General features: G+C 28.9%; 1 protein-coding gene across 1 annotated transcript in view; it reads left to right on the top strand.

The window, feature by feature from the left end:
- The first annotated feature begins 1996 nt into the window (after positions 1–1996).
- LOC107447032 (esterase E4) overlaps positions 1997–20620 on the top strand; it is a 44284-nt gene continuing 25660 nt past the window's right edge. The window contains exon 1 of the mRNA XM_043051829.2: positions 1997–2723. Within this exon, the coding sequence (XP_042907763.1) occupies positions 2505–2723 (219 nt within the window). The 5' untranslated portion in view covers positions 1997–2504. The remainder of the gene's footprint in view (positions 2724–20620) is intronic.

The raw sequence follows: 20620 nt of genomic DNA, 5'->3' as shown, positions 1-20620 counted from the left end.
TTTTGAATAATTTCTGTTTCATTTTATTCATTGAAATCTGTTTTATGGAATTTAGCTACCAAAATGTTTTTTGAGTACATATAAAACTTGAACTTTGGAAATCTTTTAACTTTGAAAAAGTTTTAAAATGCTTTCAATTTTTAAAATTTAAATTTCGATAACTAATATCAGTAGAACACATTTCAATGAATTAAATAAAATAAAAATTATTCAAAAATACTTATTGAATTTAGCTACCAAAATGTTTTTTGAGTACATATAAAACTTGAACTTTGGAAATCTTTTAAATTTGAAAAAGTTTTAAAATGCTTTAAATTTTTAAAATTCAAATTTCGATAACTAATATCAATAGAACACATATCAATGAATGAAATAGAAGGAAAATTATTCAAAAAATACTTATTGAATTTAGGTACCAAAATGTTTTTTGAGTACATGTAAAACTTGAACTTTGAAAATCTTTTAACTTTGAAAAAGTTTAAAAATGCTTTAAATTTTTAAAATTCAAATTTCGGTAACTAATATCAATGGAACACATATCAATGAATGAAATAAAATGAAAATTATTCAAAAAATACTTATTGAATTTAGGTACCAAAATGTTTTTTGAGTACATACAAAACTTGAACTTTGAAAATCTCTTAACTTTGAAAAAGTTTAAAAATGCTTTCAGTTTTTAAAATTTAAATTTCGATAACTAATATCATTAGAACACATTTCAATGAATGAAATAAAATGAAAATTATTCAAAAATACTGAAAAGTATGGTCAAAACTACCAGAATATGGTAAAGTTTATCGCGTTTCTGGCTCTACGGGATCACTGAAAAAATGGTAATTTTTACTGAAGCGTTTTAGTAATGACTGCTGGTAAAATTAACAATAAAATATAGTTTTATAATGTGTGCTAATATTTGGTAAATTTGGTATTTTTATCTCTATAACTTAGATCCTGGCATCATGGCATGAAACCATTTAAATGGTTAAGTTTGCTTTTCAGTTCTGCACTTTTTACTAAATGTGTAGGAATTAGATTTGTATTTTTGAAAACCAGAATTTCCTTTAGCCGTTGCCATATGAATAGAAAAATATTCTACTACTTTATACTTTATTACTACTCATATTTTATTATTTGATTCCAAAATTATGGGGGGGTTTTTTTAATCAGAAGTGTCATTACCATATTGTACGATAATTTTAAAAGATTTTTTTTCGCCGTGTAGTTTTTTTAAATTTATGAGAATTTTAAAAAATATAAAATATTGCACCACGTAAAAAATAAATTAATTATTTCACAATAAATTTCGTTGAAATTATAAAAATAATTACATTATTTATTATTATATATATATATATATATTTAAAATAACGAGAACGGCATGTTGCTGAAACTTATTTTTGGAACTTTCGTGCGAATTGCAAGTAGGCACTTTAATTTACTTGGTATTAGAATTTGATTGCTTTCAATTTTGATTACTTTCTTTGCGAAATGTTCCCTAAATTTAAGAGATTTCTCAAATTAGTTATAAAATATATTTTAGTAAACATTCGTGCGAATTATTACAAACTTTCAATTGTTTGTTATTAGAGTTTGATTTCTAGCTTCTTTCTACTTTTATCTTTCCTTTGCTAAATGTTTTTTCAAATATGACTTCTTGTAATAAAGGAATTAATTATTTAATAATAAGTTTCATAATCAGCTAATAAAGACTGGCTGATAAAAAATCATTAATAAATCTTTTTATTAAAAAAAAAAAGACCAAACAAAAGTGTGACATCATGTTTCCGAAACATATTTTTGTAAACATTCGCACGAGTTTTCATAAATTTCGTAAAGAAATTCGTAACAGGTGGGCGTAATAATTCCGTCACAGGTATGCTGGTCCCCGCATCTTTCTATTCTCACAATAATGTTTTATCTCAAAGCTCATAATCCTTTTCCCCGCCAAATTTAGGTCGCCAACCCACAACCCTACACCGTGCAGGAGTGGAAAAAAAGGTTCTATTATTATCGTTTGGTCGAACAAAAACTTCACCGCACGTGCATTTAGTAAGCATAAATGAAGTAGCCTCAAGGCAAGATTGATTGATTCCTCTCTCTCTCCCTATCTTTCTCACCTTTCAACATCTTCATCTTCCTTAAAGAATATTGAAACTCCTCATATTTGAAAAAAAAAGTTTCAGAACATATTTTCTCAAGTTTGCCAGTTGAATTAGTTTTTATTTGAGTTGTTCTGAGCTTTTTTATTTATCGTTTGCTTTTTAACAATTGTATTTGATTGAGAGAGAACAGGTGATATTTTTTTTCGTAAAGATGTGAATTTTCAAATTTCTACAAAACTTTTAGTTTAGTTTCAATTCCGTACTGCAGGTTTTTATAAATTAAAATAGTGCCAATTATTTCGAACATTTGAAGCTGATTGTGATTACCAAACTGTTTTCAAGTTCAAATTTCACTGAAGTCTTGTATCATTAGTTAGATTTTTGGAAATATTCTTAATCAACATGTTCTACGCACAGAAACTTAATATATTTACAACTTTCATCGTCATCTGTTCCCTTTTTTGCTTTTGGAGTGTTCGAAGTCAAGAATATGGAACAACTTTGACTTTAAATCAAGGTTTAGTCATTGGACGAATTCTAAAAACGTCAAATGGACGTGATTTTTATGCTTTCCGAGGAATACCATATGCGACCCCTCCAATAGGTATCCTAAGATTTAAGGTAAGTTTTTCTGCTTCAATTTTTTCTGTTATGATGTTTTGCAGTTATATATCGTAGTTTCCTTTTAATTTATGTCAGTATCGATACTTAAATGCTTTGATGTTATAAAACTCAGTTTTAATTTCTTTATAATTTTACTAAAAAAATATGCAAGCAAGGCCACTTTTTAGAAAAATAATGATTATTAATCTTAGTTATAAAAATAATCTTAGTTTTTATTGTAATAAATATGTTATTAAAAATTTTAAATATAATATAGCAAATACATCAAATGATAAAAAAAAATATGAACAGGAAAATCAATTTTTTTATAACATCAATTTTTAAATGAATATTCAAAATTAACACTTACGAATCTGTATAATAAATATGTTACTTATTAACTAATATAAAATTCAACCCAACAATAATAAATAATTATGAATAAGAATAATTTTATCGAATAAAAGCCATTTTTAATATAATTTAGCATTGATTTCAAACATTCACACATTTATATAATAAATATTTATTGGTTAGGAAAGCTATTGAAATTTATTGTTTACATATTTATGCGATATTAAGGTAAAAATATTAAAATCAACTTATATTACTATTTTATGCCATTGAATAAAATAATAAAATTAATAAAAAATTTATATAAATTTTTATTAATATAAAATTAATAAAACACTTTACATAAATTATTATTAATAAAATTTTTGTATAAATTATTATTAATAAAATTGTTTATATAAATTATTATTAATAAAAAATTGTATATAATTTTTCAACGTTTATATAACATTTGTTATTGAAACATTTAGTGAAAATTTTAATTAAAAAATTTAACTAAATGTTCCAATTTACATAATTTTTTTATTAGCCAAAGTCATCCGCTTAGCATGAAATTTAATTTCGAAGTTAGTGTAAGGAATTACTCAACTAATATGATATTAATTTAAGTAGCTAATAAACTATAAAGACTGTGATAGAGATATCTTTGATCTAAAAAAAATTACACTTTATATATTTATGCAATAAGAATTGGTAAAAATATTGAAAATAACTTAAATACTACTATTTTATACCATTGAATAAAATAATAAAATTAATACAAATTAATATATAAATTTTTATTAATATAAAATTAATAAAACATTTTATATAAATCATTATTAATAAAATTTTTATATAAATTATTATTAATAAGATTTTTATATAAATTATTAGTAATAAAATTTTTTATATAAATTATTATTAATAAAAATTTTTATATTATTTTTTAACGTTTACATAACATTTGCTATTAAAAAATTTAATGAAAAATTTATTTAAATTTTTTTTTTACTAAATATTCCAATTTATATGACATTTTTATAAGCCCGACTAATCCGCTTTGCATGAAATTTAATTTCAAAATAAGTTCAAGGAATTACTCAACTAATATTTTATTAATTAAGATAGTTAATAAATTATAAAGACAGTGATAGGGTTATCTTTGATCTGAAACAAATGACACTGAAAAAATACAATAAACTGTAATAAAAATAATAAAAAGCCATATAGCTATTCCGATACTATAAATAAATGTCTTCATCAAAACTAAAACACAAAACAAAAAATCTCATCCCTCTTTGTCTTGTCACTGAAAATGATGCATGTTTCGAAGAAGTTGTAAGTCTTTAAGCCTTTCTGCGCGTTCTTACAACTTTTTTCAGCATTGTTAATCGTAAGCTATTATAAATACATCAAAATTTCTCAATAAAACGCCAAATTAAATTGTGCGTTTTGTATGTAATACTCAACTTATATAATATTATTGGAACAATGGAATTGTTTATAGAATACGATCATTATTGGGAATGATGATATTTTATTTATAAAGTCAATTAAAGACTATGTAAAATGAAATTGCTGTAAAAAAAAAGTAAGATAAGTATCACAACCAAATGGAGTAAGAGGATCAGAACAAATAAAAACTGTAACGACTAGGTAGCAGATTTTATGGAATAGTTCTGGTTATAGGAAATAAATTAATTGTTTGAAGTTGTAAACTGTAAAAACTATAATATACATTTCTGATCTTAAAAAAATTTAATTTAATTTCCCAAAATTTTTTTTTTTAAATTTGCTGATTGATTAAGCATAGCGTAATTTGCATAGGGGATACCTGCAATTGAAGTAGTGTGGATATCTCGATCCAGATTGATTGCTGAAGTGCGCCATTTGTTTACGTTAGCAACTGTTCTTTCCATTCTATTTCGAAAGCCAAGCCTGTTAAATATCAACTATCTTAAGTGACACATTCTGCATTTTTGCACAAAGATTCTTTCACAAGAATTTCGATTCTTTCACTATATATTTCTTACTTAACACAAAAGCAAGCACAGAGTCATGTAGAACACAAACAAACTAACTATGCATCGAAGCTGCCAGGTACACAAATCAAAAATATATCACGGTTACAATAAAACATAAAAACAAATAATAAATCTAAGTTAAGTAAAATGTAGACCACACTGTAAAAATTTCTCGGAAAAAAATGGTTAAATAACAATTTAGTGAATGGTTATTTTACCATATTTAATCAAAACAGTCAAATAACCGTAAATAAAAAGGTAATCAAACTGTTAAGTTTGTGAAAAATTGTTTATTGACTGCTTTCACCTAATACGGTTAAACAACCAGAATCTTATCTCACCAACTAGAACCACCTAATGAAGCTACTTAATTCTTTGCACCTGAGTACATATCAGGTTGAGTAAAAAGTTTTCCGCCAAAGGGAAATACCTCCGTGCTAGCAGCAGCCATTGCCGTGGTGGTTAACTTTTTTTGAAACGGGCTTTTGTATTTTAAAGCAGAAAGTTGGAACTACACAACTGTGTAATTTGTTTGTCAAAACTTTATCATCTTGTGCACCAAAAAATTTCTTAAAAAGGAGCTATCACGTTAACAGATCAGACCCATTATGTACTATGAGTTCCGAAATAAACTAGGTGTAACTGAATGCCACAAGAAAATGTGTGAAAGTTTAGGTTTCAATACTGTTTCTTATGAGGATACAGTAAAAGTTTGGTTTCTAAAGTTTAATACTGGGAATTTCAACATTGAAGATGAACCACGTTCTGGCCGCCCTATTGAGGTTGATTGTGGCCAGTTAAAGCAAATTATTGTTCAAGACAGAAATTTTCAACACGAACTATTGCGTTAGAGCTTGACATTTGCCAAAAAACAATAGCAAATACTCTCAAACGCATAAATCTAACAGTTAAGTTTAACCGTTGAGTGACTCGCGAATTGACTACTGAAGACTAGAGCAAGAGAAAAGCGGCCTGTTTGGTTCTGCACAGAGATCAAAGAAAAGAGGACGTTCTGGACAGAATTGTGACCTGTGATGAAAAATGGGTATACTACAACAATACTAGCCGTAGAGGAGGGTGGTCAGCATCCGGGGAATCCGCAAGTTCGGTTGCAAGACGAACGCTAACTAACACGAAGGTCCTTCTCCGTATCTGGTGGGATTGTCGTGGAATTATCTACAAGGAGTACCTTAAAAGCGGGTAGGCTATCAACAGTACAATATACAGCAATATGCTAATCAAAGTTAGCGATGCGATTCGCGAAAAACGAGAAAACGAGCTCAGAAGGAAGGTGATTCTCTTTCATCAAGATAACGCTTGGCCACATGTTAGTGCAATGACCGGCATGACGCTCCACACGTTAGAGTGGGATTTGATGCAACATCCACCATACAGCACAGACATGGCGCCTTCGGATTACTATCTGTTTTCAAATCTGCAGCTGCATCTTGATGGCACAATCTTCCGTTCAAATGACGAGGTCATAAATGAAGTCGATTGCTTTCTCTACTCGCGCACCCCCCAGTTCTTCGCAGAAGGGAATGAAAAGTTGCCAAAACGTTGGCAGACTATTGTTGATTTGAATGGAGATAACTATTCTCATTAGCTTTGCTGATTTTTTATGTGTTTGTCATTTTTCAGGATTTTTTTTTTGGCGGAAAACTTTTTACTCAACCCGATATCATAGCCGAGCGGGCTTATCCGTCAATCTCATGACCGGCAGAACTGGAGTTCGAGTCCTAGTGTTGACACCACAATATTTCTTCCATTTCCTTCAATACATGAAAAATTTTCAGTGTCCGGCACTCTCCAATGCCTATTACCTTACGGAATGCCGAACTCCCATGTCAAGTTAAATAATTAATTATTTTTTACTTTTATGAAAAATGCTAGTTGTAAATGGTTAAAAAAAAACTATATAGTTTTGTATTCGTGGTTTTATAACTGTACTTTTTGTAAATGTTTTCAAAACCATAAAGGAAAAAAATGGTCTTTACCGTAATTTTTACGGTTAATCGGATGGACAGACAGCTTCCAGTTATTTTACCATAATTTTAAAATAAAAATTTTAACAGTGTAGAAATAATTATATTTCAACAAATTCGATGCGTTATACAGCGCTGTATTTAAGTAACTTCACGCTAATTAGCATTCTAACTCATGTGAAGAAACTTAGCTGAACTATAATATGTCATTTTGCCTATAAAGAGCTAGATCTGACGTCATATGTTGCATGCGTAGGCATCAGTGATCTTCTTGAAGTGCAAGTACCCAAATGATTTTAGTGATTTGTTTACTTGTATAAAATTCTGAGTATTAAAAGAAAAGAATTTTTCCAATTCTAATAATTTTAAAATCTTATAGCAACCTTGCATTTTTCTGAAGAACAGCAAGATGTCGTCAATCAATTTTTTCTCTTAAAATTAGTTTGAACAAGAAAATGCTTATTTTTCTCTTAATTTATATAATAATATTTCCATTCAAGCTAAAAGCTGCTAATCATGATTTTATATAGATCGTTCAAACCGAATACCATTGCTTAATTCGATCATTCCTTTTCTTTCAGTGCGATTAGATTTATAATATCGTTCAAAATGCAGCCATTAATGGAAACATGGTATCAAACTTTTTAAACTTAATTACACGTAATTATAATTCAATTTACACAAAAACATGGTTCGAATATTCTGAAAGGGTAGTTTATTTTTTTTTTATCGAATTCGCTGAAGTTCATTAAAAACTGAAAATAAATGTTTTCACAAAAATTAAAATGTTGGTTTTATATATTATTTTTAGGAAAAATTATTAATTTTAAAGTTGAAATTTTGTATATATTTGTCTCTCAATGTTGATTTCATCATATTTGACTTAATGGGGAGAATACAATTTTAAAAATATAAAGTCATAGAAACTTACATTTTTGAACAAATAATTTTAAAATATAGAAACGACACTTTTTGACAAAAAAAAACCTCTCAAAAATTTTTAAATAGTAATCTTCAATCATTTTTAAATATAACAATTTTTCATGCTCTTTTGTCCAACAATTGTTTAAAAAAATGCATATTAGATAAATAACTGCTAAGTCAAGTTCATAATATGCATTTGATCGGCTTTAAGTACGAACTAAAAAAATGAAGGAAAAAAATGGACGGAGAAAAAAATCCTGATAAAATTACGGTATTGCACACTAATGACATTTCCGGTAAAGAAAACCATAATATGCAGTAGTTAAATCACTATATACAGTCAAACAAAATATTAAGTATTTCACCCATTCATTAGGTAGTTTTACCGATTATATGGTTACGGTTTACCGGAAATCTGTTCTTTATATATCTTATCTGATCTTATAGTTCTTAAGGCATACATTTTGTAAAAAATACAATACTTCAAAAGTATATTTAACAAAATATACAGTTTTCAAGCCATGCTCTAAGATATCATGATAAAGTTACTTAGTTTTTCCACATTTACCAAATTTAGCCACATATTATAAAACCGTGTTTTATTGTTTTTACCAAAATCTTTACCTAAACGCTTCAGTAAAAATTACCGAGCACTCGGGAACACTGTAATTTTAACCATATTCTGCAAGTTTTGACAATATTTTTTTTTCTCGGCGAACGTAACAACTGACAGTACAAAAAGCATATTGCATAAACAAATGTAAACTCAAGTTCACAATACGCATTTGATCGGCTATATAGCTACCCCGATACTATAAATANAATTTTGATAAAATTACGGTATTGCACGGTAATAACATTTCCGGTAAAGAAAACCATAATATGCAGTATTTAAACCACTATATACAGTCAAACAAAATATAAAGTATTTCACCTATTCATTAGGTAGTTTTACAGTTCATATGGTAACGGTTTACCTTGAAATCCTGATTTTCAAAATTATAGTTTTTATGGCATACATTTCGTAAAAAATACAAAACTTCAAAAGTATATTTAGGAAAATATACGGTTTTTAAGTCATGCTCTAAGATATCATCATAAAGTTACCAAATTTAGCCACATATTATAAAACCGCGTTTTATTGTTTTTACCAAAATCTTTACCTAAACGCTTCAGTAAAAATTATAGAGCACTCGGGAACACTGTAATTTTAACCATATTCTGCAAGTTTTGACCATATTTTTTTTTCTCGGCGCACGTAACAACTGACATAACAAAAAGCATATTGCATAAACAAATGTAAACTCAGGTTCACAATACGCATTTGATCGGCTTTAGTTGCAAACTGAAAAGAGAAAAGAAAAAAGTATTTTTGAGTTTCTAAGTTTACGCTATTGTTTTCTTAACTCATAAATATACACTTGCGTTCGTATAGTGGTAATTGCTTATCCGAGTCTAGAGCTCCGGAAATAAATAATCTGAACAATTTAAACGAATATTTTTGTCTTAAAGTCTTATATAAGTGTTCAAGCACAAATAAGCCGAGCATTGTGTTTTGAATCGAATGAAATATATTCTTCAGTTTCATTTTTTAGTTTAAGAAATAGGTTTGACCCTCACCTTGCCCTGCCGACATCGTGATTTGTTGTTTGCACGAAAAATTTCTTTGTTTTTTTTGTTGGTGAACGAATTCACGATAAGAAATATATAGCTTTAATATTCGTTTTGATTTACTCTAAATCGTGAACATCCACTTCCTGCTTGATGTGTAATTTAATTTTTGATAAATAGAAATAGGCATGTTAAAATCATGAGGCAGGTGCTCGTGAAGTGATATGATCAGCGATGTATAAAATATGTAAAATATTCATTAAAAAAATTATTAAGGCATTTGTTTTCGTAAGAGGAAAAGATTACTGAAGATATTATTTGTAATTATTTATTAATAATTGCAATTAAATTATAGTAATTATTTTTTATGAACTGAATTATGAATCGGCAGTGTAGCAAATAACTTAAGCAAATAACTTATAGCAAATAACACTCATTAACGAAATTATATTCAAACTAGCCGCTTTTTATCACCTGCTTCAAAATGACCTTGTACATCATATAAACTTTAATAGTAACCAAGCCGAATGCACTGCACAACTATATTTAAATTCTAATTCCTCAACCTCTCCTCCAATCCTAACACCTTAATTAGTTTTAAACAATATATAACCAAAATTTCTTCTCCGTCGCGCTATTGCCTTGATTTTCTTTTTTTTTTAACTATTTTTAAGAGATGTGCGCTATATAGTAAAAGTTTTTTTTGTATTAAAGTTTAGTAACAACTTAAAATTCATCCGACTGTCATTAAATCACACGAACCATTTCAACAGAGTAGGCAGCAGAAATATCAAAATTCCCATCTCAATCGTGAATAGTATATACACCCTTGTGCAAATTAATTGAAACAAACTCAATAAATTCAGAAAACTAAGAGAAAATGCTATTTTATTTAAATTTATACAAACTCAAAAATTTTTAGTACATAATATGATCTCCACGNGAACGAATTCACGATAAGAAATATATAGCTTTAATATTCGTTTTGATTTACTCTAAATCGTGAACATCCACTTCCTGCTTGATGTGTAATTTAATTTTTGATAAATAGAAATAGGCATGTTAAAATCATGAGGCAGGTGCTCGTGAAGTGATATGATCAGCGATGTATAAAATATGTAAAATATTCATTAAAAAATTATTAAGGCACTTGTTTTCGTAAGAGGAAAACATTACTGAAGATATTATTTGTAATTATTTATTAATAATTGCAATTAAATTATAGTAATTATTTTTCATGAACTGAATTATGAATCGGTAGTGTAGCAAATAACTTAAGCACTCATTATCGAAATTATATTCAAACTAGCCGCTTTTGATCAAAATTACCTTGTACAACATATAAACTTTAATAGTAACCAAGCCGAATGCATAGCACAACTATATTTAAATTCTAATTCTTCAACCCCTCCTCCAATCCTAACACTTTAATTAGTTTTAGACAGTATATGACCCAAATTTTTTTTCTTCATCGAGCTGTTGCCTATGACTTTACTTGATTTGCTTTTCTTAAAACCATTTTCAAGAGATGTCTGCTGTATAGTCCGCTATATAGTATATATGTTACCGATAAAGTAGGAAATCTGGCATTAAACAGGGTGTTTGTAAAGTCCCGGATCCATTTTGATGTTTAATAACTCATAAAATTATAAAGATAGATCAAAATTAATAACATAAATGGTTAGATAGACTCAAAAAGTTTCGTGACCCTTGCCAATGAACTTCCACGTGTGCCCCCTTCGTCGCACGGAGAATATCAAGTCGATAGTCAATTTCACGCCAGGTAGCGGCAAGCATGTCGGCATCCACAGAGGCTACTGCGGTTGCAATTCAGGTTTTTAGGTCATCAATGTTCGACACGATCCTCCTGCAAACATTGTCCTTTATAAATCCCCAAAGAAAAAAGTCCAGCGGTGTTATATCAGGTGATTTGGGTGGCCAAGGAATTGGACCTCCTCGCCTAATCCATCTTCCTGGAAAATGTTCATTCCAAGGAGTAGGCAACAGAAGAATGCAATTGTATGCAATTGTCAGTTTGTCAGGCCTAGGCCCAACGACTTAAGTAAATGAAACGAGAATGCATATTCACAAAGTCTCTTATAAATTATTAGTGTCAACAGGAACTAAATGCTTATTCTTAGCAAATATGTAAAGCTGTAGATGGAAGGCTACAATTTTTAATAATTCAGTTAATCACTGACTTTTAGAAAAAATCACTGACTTCTCTTGTTTGTGGTCATCAAACTATTTTTATTTTCTCACAACATTTTATATTTTGCTTTAATATTTAGATGCGCAAACTTTATCTTAAAAAAATAATCTTCAATTGTCTGCTTTCAAAATTTTTTAGAATGTTTCTCTTGAATCATGCAGTTCAATAGATTCTTTTTATTGTTAGGACAACTCTTCAGAAATTTTATTTCAAAATATTTTGTTAGGGGCCCGGAAAATTTCGTGGGCCTTGTAGAGGTATTTAATTTCTTTTTCTTTTTAAAATAAAATATTTATCCTTTAAGAACTGCTTTAAGGCTGTCTTACAAATCAACGAAAATATGCTAAATATTCATTACAAAATAAAAATTTTTAAATCAGTAATTTTCATGAGACGAAAACTAAACTAAAGGTCAAAACTTATTTTTCAAAAATTATCTTTAAAATGACATTCATTTTAATTTTTCTTCACTTTTTTTCTTGCTACATTAACGCAGGGTTCGTAAACTCATTAAAATTCTTAAGAAGTGGTAACGAAAGTAAGAAATTTTTTTCTCATAAATTATAATTCACTACTAAGCTTTAATACTTTCAAATAAATAATTGCAAAATTGAAGATTTTTAATTTTAAGGAAAAAAGTTAATAAAAAGAAATTTGTAACAATTTTATTATAATATAGGTAACATATTTAAAATTTTTTAAGGACCATTTGGAACCTGTAACACTGTTTCCTAAATAATTAAAAATCGTAATTTTTGTAAGATTTGAAAAAGTTTTAAAAACACTTGAAACCTTTAAAATTTGATACCGAGTCATGGTGGCTCAGGGTATAGAACGCTGCCCTCCCTATTAGGTGACACAGGTTCAAATCTCAGCAATGGCTGGCTGATACGAAATCAGCACCCGGATCGCACCGAACACAGTGTTGACGACATAACATTTCCTCTGTGGTAGTTGGATCATGAGTTAGAGTCTCCTTGCCATCTGGCTAACCATGAGAGGTTTTGGTGGTTTGTCAAATGAACCTATGTAACTCAAATGAGTTGGCTCCATCAAAAAGTCTTCCACGGAGATTGTCTTCTGGAATAGGTACAAAATTACGAGGGTTCTGATTTGAACATTCATAGTCGTGAACTCAAGAATGCGTCGGCTGTTCAACGCTGGTTGTAAAATAAAATAACATTCGATAACCAGGTTCGACCATAAAAAAATGAAACAAACATATTTATTATTTACTAAAAATGCATATAGAGCCGCTATGGTTCAGGGGATAGAGCGTTCGCCTTCCAATGAGGTGAACCAGGTTCGAATCCCAGTAAGGGCTGGTCGATACGAGTTCCGCATCCGGCTTGCACCGACCACAGTGCTGATGTAAAACTTCCTCAGTGGTAGACGGATCATGAGTTAGAGTCCCCTTGCCGTTAGGCTTACCGTGGGAGGTTTCCGTGGTTTTCCTCTCCATGTAGCGCAAATGCGGGTTAGTTCTATCAAAAAGTCCTCAACGAAGACAAATTTCTTCCAATACTTAACCCAGGAGTTCCCTTGTCTTCTAGATTGGTTTAGAATTTACAAGGTTAGGGCGTTGAACATTAGTAATCGTAAACGCAAGAATTGTGCCGGTTGTTCAACGACGGATAGAATAGAATAGAATAGAATAGAATAGAATAGAATAGAATAGAATAGAATTATCCACCACTTAATACAGAGAAAGTCAAATTCCTTTTTACTTCGAAAGTGGTCCTGAAGATAAAATGTTCTACAATTCACAACCCTTTATCTATAACAAATGTTTCTAAAGTTAACTGTAAGTACAAAAACCGCAATCATTTTTTCTGCCTAAAGAGAGTTCAATAACAACTACTTAAAATTTCATCTCTTAGTGTATATTATATTCTCCATACCATTTTGGAAAGCCATTTTGAAGCTATCTATTAATCATGGAGTAATGAGATAGAGATTTGCTATAATAGTAATGATAGACTTCAAAATATCATTCGTTCAACCACATCTAATGGAAGGTAATGTTTTCCACCTTTTAGACAGCAGATCGCAAAATTTTGACCTAAATAGTTCCAAAACTAATGATGTTGAATTGCTATTGGCGGATCTCGTTTAGAATTTAATTCGAAAATATTGAATTTATGGTTATATTCTATGTATGCATATACGAAAAATATTTTTATAACAGTTTGGAATATTTATGGAAGCATTATTACAATCGTAGTCGTGGTATAACTATTCAAAATCAGTAATTTTAATATTTAGTGAAGTATTTACAATCGTAATATAACAATGCAAAATCCATAATTTTAGCGTTTTACTGAAAAGATATTTAAATTGTTCTAAAACCATTTTTCATTTCATAATAATTTAACTTTAAAATATTGTTTTCATGACTAAAATATATGTATGTAAAAGCAATGAATACTAAAGCATTACTTCGTAATAAAACTACACATTATCGGGAATTTAAGTTCTGAAGTATTATTAAAATCGTGGTAGAATGATCTCTCATTTGATCTTTTATAGATAATTTAACTTTAAAATATTGATTTCTTGATGAGAATGCATAAATGGACGTAGAATAAATATTCAAGTTTTTCTCTGAAAATAATATTAATATAGTAGTACAACGATATGTATTATCGAGCATTTTAGTACTGATTAACGTATTATTGCAATCACTACTAAACAATGCGAAGTCGGGAATATTATTTTTAAATTAATGGATTTCAGTGTTAGTTGTAGTTTTATGTTGCACAGTGCTTGAAATAAGAAAATTAACCAACCTGAATAACTTTTGATTTAATGATCGGATCCTCATATTTTAGAACTCATATCTTATTGGTTCGATGTGGTGACTTCAAATATGCCAAATAATTAGTGAAGACGATATTTTAAGTTACGAAATGAGACACAAAAATGTACTTTTTCTAAGTAACTTAATCAATAATTTGCTTTTTTTTCACCGAGCAGCACAGGGTAAAACAATTAGAACAAACTAAGGGAAGCATTTAAAAGACATTTCTTTTTAACTATCAAAAAAGCAAAAGTTTTAAATATCTTTAGAACTTTGTTATTACAACGCAACCGAAAGAGCACAGTAGATTCCTAAACATCTTCTCAAAAAACACAACATAGTATTTTCTTATGTTAAAACTTGATTTCTTGACTTTTCTAAGAATTTTGGGCAATTCTTATAATGCCTATATCATTTCTTGCTTTAATTTCTTTTATTCTAAAGCTATTTCCTAAAGCTGATGTTTTACTTGAAAATGAATTTGAATCTGTTCCAAATTTATTTGTTCTGAGAGTAAATTAAATCTTAAATTGTCTAGAGCGATAGTTTTCCAACAATAACTACTAAAAATTTTATACTGATTAAAGAAAAATTTAAACAAAAATTTATTTTTAATTATAAGGAAATGAATTTTTAAATGCTTTTAGAAATTTATCATCTGAAAACTAAAATACAAAAGATATAAAAAATTCGTTGAAATCTGGTCTACAAATTGTTTCTAAGTCTACTTATCTGCAAGGTTAATTTTCAAAAGATTTCGGCCATTTTTACATTTATTAAATCATTTTTTGCAATGTTTTACATAATCTATATAATTTTCTTCTTTTGCCTATTTGTAAAGTAAATCATTTATAAAGTTAAAACTGCATTTTAAAGTTATTTTAAGACGGATGTTTTATTTAAAATTATTTTAGATCTGCAATTTTATACACGTATTTTAAGAATAAATAAAAGTTTTATTAGATACGAACAAAAATATTCCAACAATTGCTGCTACAAATTGTATTGTAATTAAAGAAACATTTATTTTTACTTATATGAAACTGATGGTTTAAATGCCTTTAAAACTTGATTGTTCGAAAAATCAAGCAACTGAAAAAGCACACAAAATATTTCTTCAAAATAGTGACTTTAAATTATTTATAGTAATTAAATTAGTTAAGTAAGTACTACATATCTTGTTTACAAAGTTAATATTCTAACAACTTTAGCAATTCTTATATCTTATATCAGGGGCCTCCAGCTTACGTGAGGACGGGGGCCGCAATTAAAAACACCAATCAAATGGCGGGCCGCGACTTCATCAAAATTTTATGTAGGACTCTTTCATGTTTGAAGGAACATTAAATATTACTGCCAGATTTTTATCAAGTTCTACGAAACAAAAGTATTGACTTATAAACTGAAATAACAAGTAGATTTTTAAAAATATTTAATTGCATATTTAAAAATTCTGGCTACTGTAACTTTAATGTGCACCTATGTATTAAACAATTAATGTGCAACATACAGGTAACGCAACTGACACTCATTAGCCCCTGCAACAGGGACCGGGGAAGGTACTTGCATTCGAATGGTAACTTAATAAAATAAGAATTATATTTTACTTTTAAATATAAGGTTTTTTTAATATTAAAAAACAAAATAACAAGCATTACAAATAGTGTCATTACTTATCGTTTTGAATCTTCTCTTAATCAGAAACTAAATTATATTCACAAAATACAAAAAAAGTAAAACAAAAAAAAAATAAAAAAATAAAAAAGGGTGATATACACGATTATTTTTGTATTTGAATAAATTTTTTTGTGGATGCAAAACCTGAGAAAAAAGTTTTTTGCAACGTTGGTATGTTAAATTTCACAGAAACGAAGAAATTAGGTTTTTTTTTTTAAAACGAAATAAAAGTATTTTAAACCTACATAGATTTTTTACGAAAATTGTCCGCAGAAAAATGGCAACTAATATATCTTAGTTCGCGGGCCACAAAAATAGTCTTCGCGGGCCGGATGCGGCCCACGGTCGCCAGTTGGTAACCACTGTTCCATATCATTTTTTGTAATGTTAAATCTACATCATTTCATACTTTTGTAAATTTGTTAAGTGAATTTTTCAATCTGAATTAAAATTGATCTATTAAAATTCTGATGTTTTTTGGGAGAAATTATCTTATATATGTTCTTTACTCATTAAAAAGCATTAAAATGGCCATTTTTTCATTACAAATAAAAGTTTTAAAGTCGTTAGAACATTGTTGTTGGAAAACTAAAGCAATTGAAAAAGCACAAAAGGCTTCTAAACATCTAATGTAATAGTGACAAAAGATTACTTTTAAAAGAACAAAATTGTTTGCCAAGTTAATTTTCTAAGAATTTTGGCAGTTCGTCTGTACCGTTTCCTGCAATGTTTACTAAACAAATTTTAGATTTCGGCACAGCAATTAGTTCTACATCCTTTATTCTTTAGTATTTATTTAGCATAAAAGAAAGGTCTGAAGTTAACCGTTTTCACGGTAATTCTATTCCAAATTGCAAAGCGCTTTACACACCTCCGGTCACTAAAACAAACTTAGATGTGGTTTTCTAAATGTAAGTTCCTTCAGGTATAATATCACGCTTGAAAAATTGGAAGAAACATCGCGTGAGGTAAGAAAAAAAAAGTAGTGTTTTTGGTAGTAAGTCGCCTTGTAGTGTTTTTGGTGTTCAATTTTTTTAAATCGTGATATTCGTCACGAAAATGAAAGTTAAGAATAAATAAATAAAAATAAAAAAAGAACGAAATTCAGTTTGCGTGATTTATATCAGGAATGCAAAAGCAAAGATCATTTTGCATCCGACTTCCACATATGTTGGAATAAAATTATATCCGCTACAACGTTCTGTGTACGTGATTGTTTAATTGAGCGAAAGATTGATGTAATTAAAGCTAAAAATAATGCAAATCATGAGAAGCTAGCAAGTTATGTTCTTAAGAAGCAGAGTAGTTCATGATATTCTTTCTAATTCATGATATTCAATCGAATTATTTTTTTAAAATTAAAGTAAAAAGCAAAAAGGTTTTGATTCCATCTTCCACGTAATTTTGCCACACACGAAGAAAAAATTCTGGTAAAATTACAGTACTGTAGGGTAATAACATTTCTCGTAGAAAAACCGAAGTTCTGGTAGTAAAAACCAAAATAAACGGTATTAAAACCATTCATTAAATAATTTTTCCGTTCATGTGGTATCTGTTTAGAGGAAATTCTGGTTTTTGAAATTATAGTTCTTATTACCACACATGTAGTAAAAATTACAAAACTGAAAAGTAAATTTTACCGAATAAATGATTTTTTTTTGTCATACTCTAAGATATCATTAAAAATTCAAATATTACCCCATTGTTATTCATTTTACCAAAATCATTACCAAAGCGCTTCAATGAAAATCATCTAGAATTTTGATTTTTCTAGAGAGTCAGAAACACGGTAAATTTTTCAATATTCTGGTAATTTTGACTATACTATTTTTCCAGTATAGCACTTTGTGTGCTTGATTGCTTAATTGAACAAAATATTAGTATAATTAAAGCTCAATATGATGCAAACCATGCGAAGCTAAATTTGGAAAAGTAAATGAGTTCACGATATTCTTTCTAATTCACGGTATTCTCATCATCAATTCTTTGTAATTATTGCAAGTTGCCAATGTGATTGTTTAATTGAGAGAAATATTCATCTAGTTAAGACAAAATATAATGTAAATAATGAGGAGCTAGTCCCTTATGTTTCGAACAAATAAAGTAGAGTAATTCACGATTCTCTTTCTAATTCACGGTTTTCTCATCATCAATTCTTTATAATTATTGCAAGTTGCCAACGTGATTGTTTAATTTAGAGAAATATTAATCTAGTTAAGGCAAAATATATTGTAAATCATGAATGGCTAGCCCGTTATGTTTTGAAGAAATAAAGCAGAGTAATTCACGATTTTCTTTCTAATTCACGGTTTTCTCATCATCAATTCTTTATAATTATTGCAAGTTGCCAACGTGATTGTTTAATTTAGAGAAATATTCATCTAGTTAAGGCAAAATATATTGTAAATCATGAAAGGCTAGCCCGTTATGTTTTGAAGAAATAAAGTAGAGTAATGCCCGATATTCTTTCTAATTCACGGTTTTCTCATCATCAATTATTTGCATTTATTGCAAGTTGCCAACGTGATTGTTTAATTTAGAGAAATATTAATCTAGTTAAGGCAAAATATAGTGTAAATCATGAAAAACTAGCCCGTTATATTTTGAAGAAATAAAGTAGAGTAATTCACGATATTCTTTCCAATTCACGGTTTTCTCATCATCAATTCTTTGTATTTATTGCAAGTTGCCAACTTAATTGCTTAATTTAGAGAAATATTAATCTAATTAAGGCTAAATATAATGCACATCATGAAAATCTAGCAAGTTATGTTTTAAAGAAATAAAGTAGAGTAATTCACGATATTCTCTGCAATAAAAGTAAATGCAGTGAGAATAAACCTATAGTAAGAATCATAACCCGTTTAAAATGTTTGAAGGTAGGTAAAAAAATTTTTTAGCTTGCTTAAAGTCAGACAAAATGTTCAGGTCTAATTCAATTTCTAAAAACTGTAATATTATAATTATAAAAAAGGTAAACTGTTAAAAATTTTGTTCCGTATTGAACAAAAGAATATTGGGCAAATTTTCTGCAACCTTGATATAGTGCAAAATTGATATGGTGCCCCTCAATTATTATTCAAATTACACCATCTTACCCTTGCTTATACAATGTTTGCAATCAACTTGAATGTAAAACTCTTGTTGAGTGTTACACTGCATCAATATTATTGCAAACTAGCTTTACACTATGATTGAAGATTTAAGCATTATTTTTTAGAGTGTATGATGTTATATTTTGGTTCAACACCCAATTTTAAGATGGCACTATGGACAAATCGGGAAGGGACTGAAACAATTGTTCGGTGTTCGAAAGTGCTGAGAGTTCGGTTGAAATTTCACACAAAAAGTGTAAAAAATGTTTAATTAAATTTTTTTTTAAAAGTTAGCTATTACTTTAAAAAAATATTTATATATATTTATAATGTTCCTCTATTTCAGTGTGAAAATACTTTTTATTAAGTTTATACAAGCGATTTACAGGGGGAAATGTTGTACCTTTTCTTTCTGTTCCACTTTGAAAAAATGGAAAAATAAATTATTCAAAAACTGAAATACATATTATGAAACAAAATTTGAGCAAAATTGATAGTTTCTTAGAAATTGAATTTCAAAAAAGATATATATTTCAAATTCGATTTCTCAGAAGCTACTTCATTGATATAGCTCAAATTTTGCATATTGCTATGCAAAATTATATGCCTTAAAATAATGCAAAAGATTATATACTTTGCAATTCAAAATTTTTTCGTTCAATAAAACATTAAAAAACAATGAATATTTACGTTATTTTTTGCATGGAATTTTCTTTAAATAAATGAATTTTATGATTGTATGCAAAAATGTTTCAATTCACTTACAAAAGTTCGCGAGATATAGTGAAAGTAGTGATATAGTAAAAGTAGTGATATAGTAAAAGTAAAATTAACATTGGTGAATCTCGGAGGAGTAGAAAACACCAACCCATGATTGGTACAAGAGATCAAAACCGGGTTTGTCCCTTGACCTCCCGTGTGACAGACGTACCCGGACTGTTCTATCAAGGCTTGCTAGCGGTCACATCAAGGGCCTCACTTTCAACGAGGGCAGGAAAACCTTCGTCACCTGCACCAAGTGCCAAATTCATCAGGCTTCTCCTGAGCACCTCTTGGATTGCATGGGACTCTCTAAGGAGGATCTCTTTAGCAATCATGTCCTAGTCTCCGACTTCCTTTCAGACAATGAACTCGTGGATCTTGTCTGACTCCGTCAGACAGAGAGGATAAGCAACAACAACAATAAAATTAACATTAAGCGGTCCTAACTTTGAAGCGAACTAAGGGGACCATATTTCCCAGATTGCGGCT

The sequence above is a fragment of the Parasteatoda tepidariorum genome, chromosome 10 (assembly GCF_043381705.1).
Source record: "Parasteatoda tepidariorum isolate YZ-2023 chromosome 10, CAS_Ptep_4.0, whole genome shotgun sequence".
Lineage (NCBI taxonomy): Eukaryota > Metazoa > Arthropoda > Arachnida > Araneae > Theridiidae > Parasteatoda > Parasteatoda tepidariorum.
This window is presented reverse-complemented; position numbering and strand designations above follow the sequence as displayed.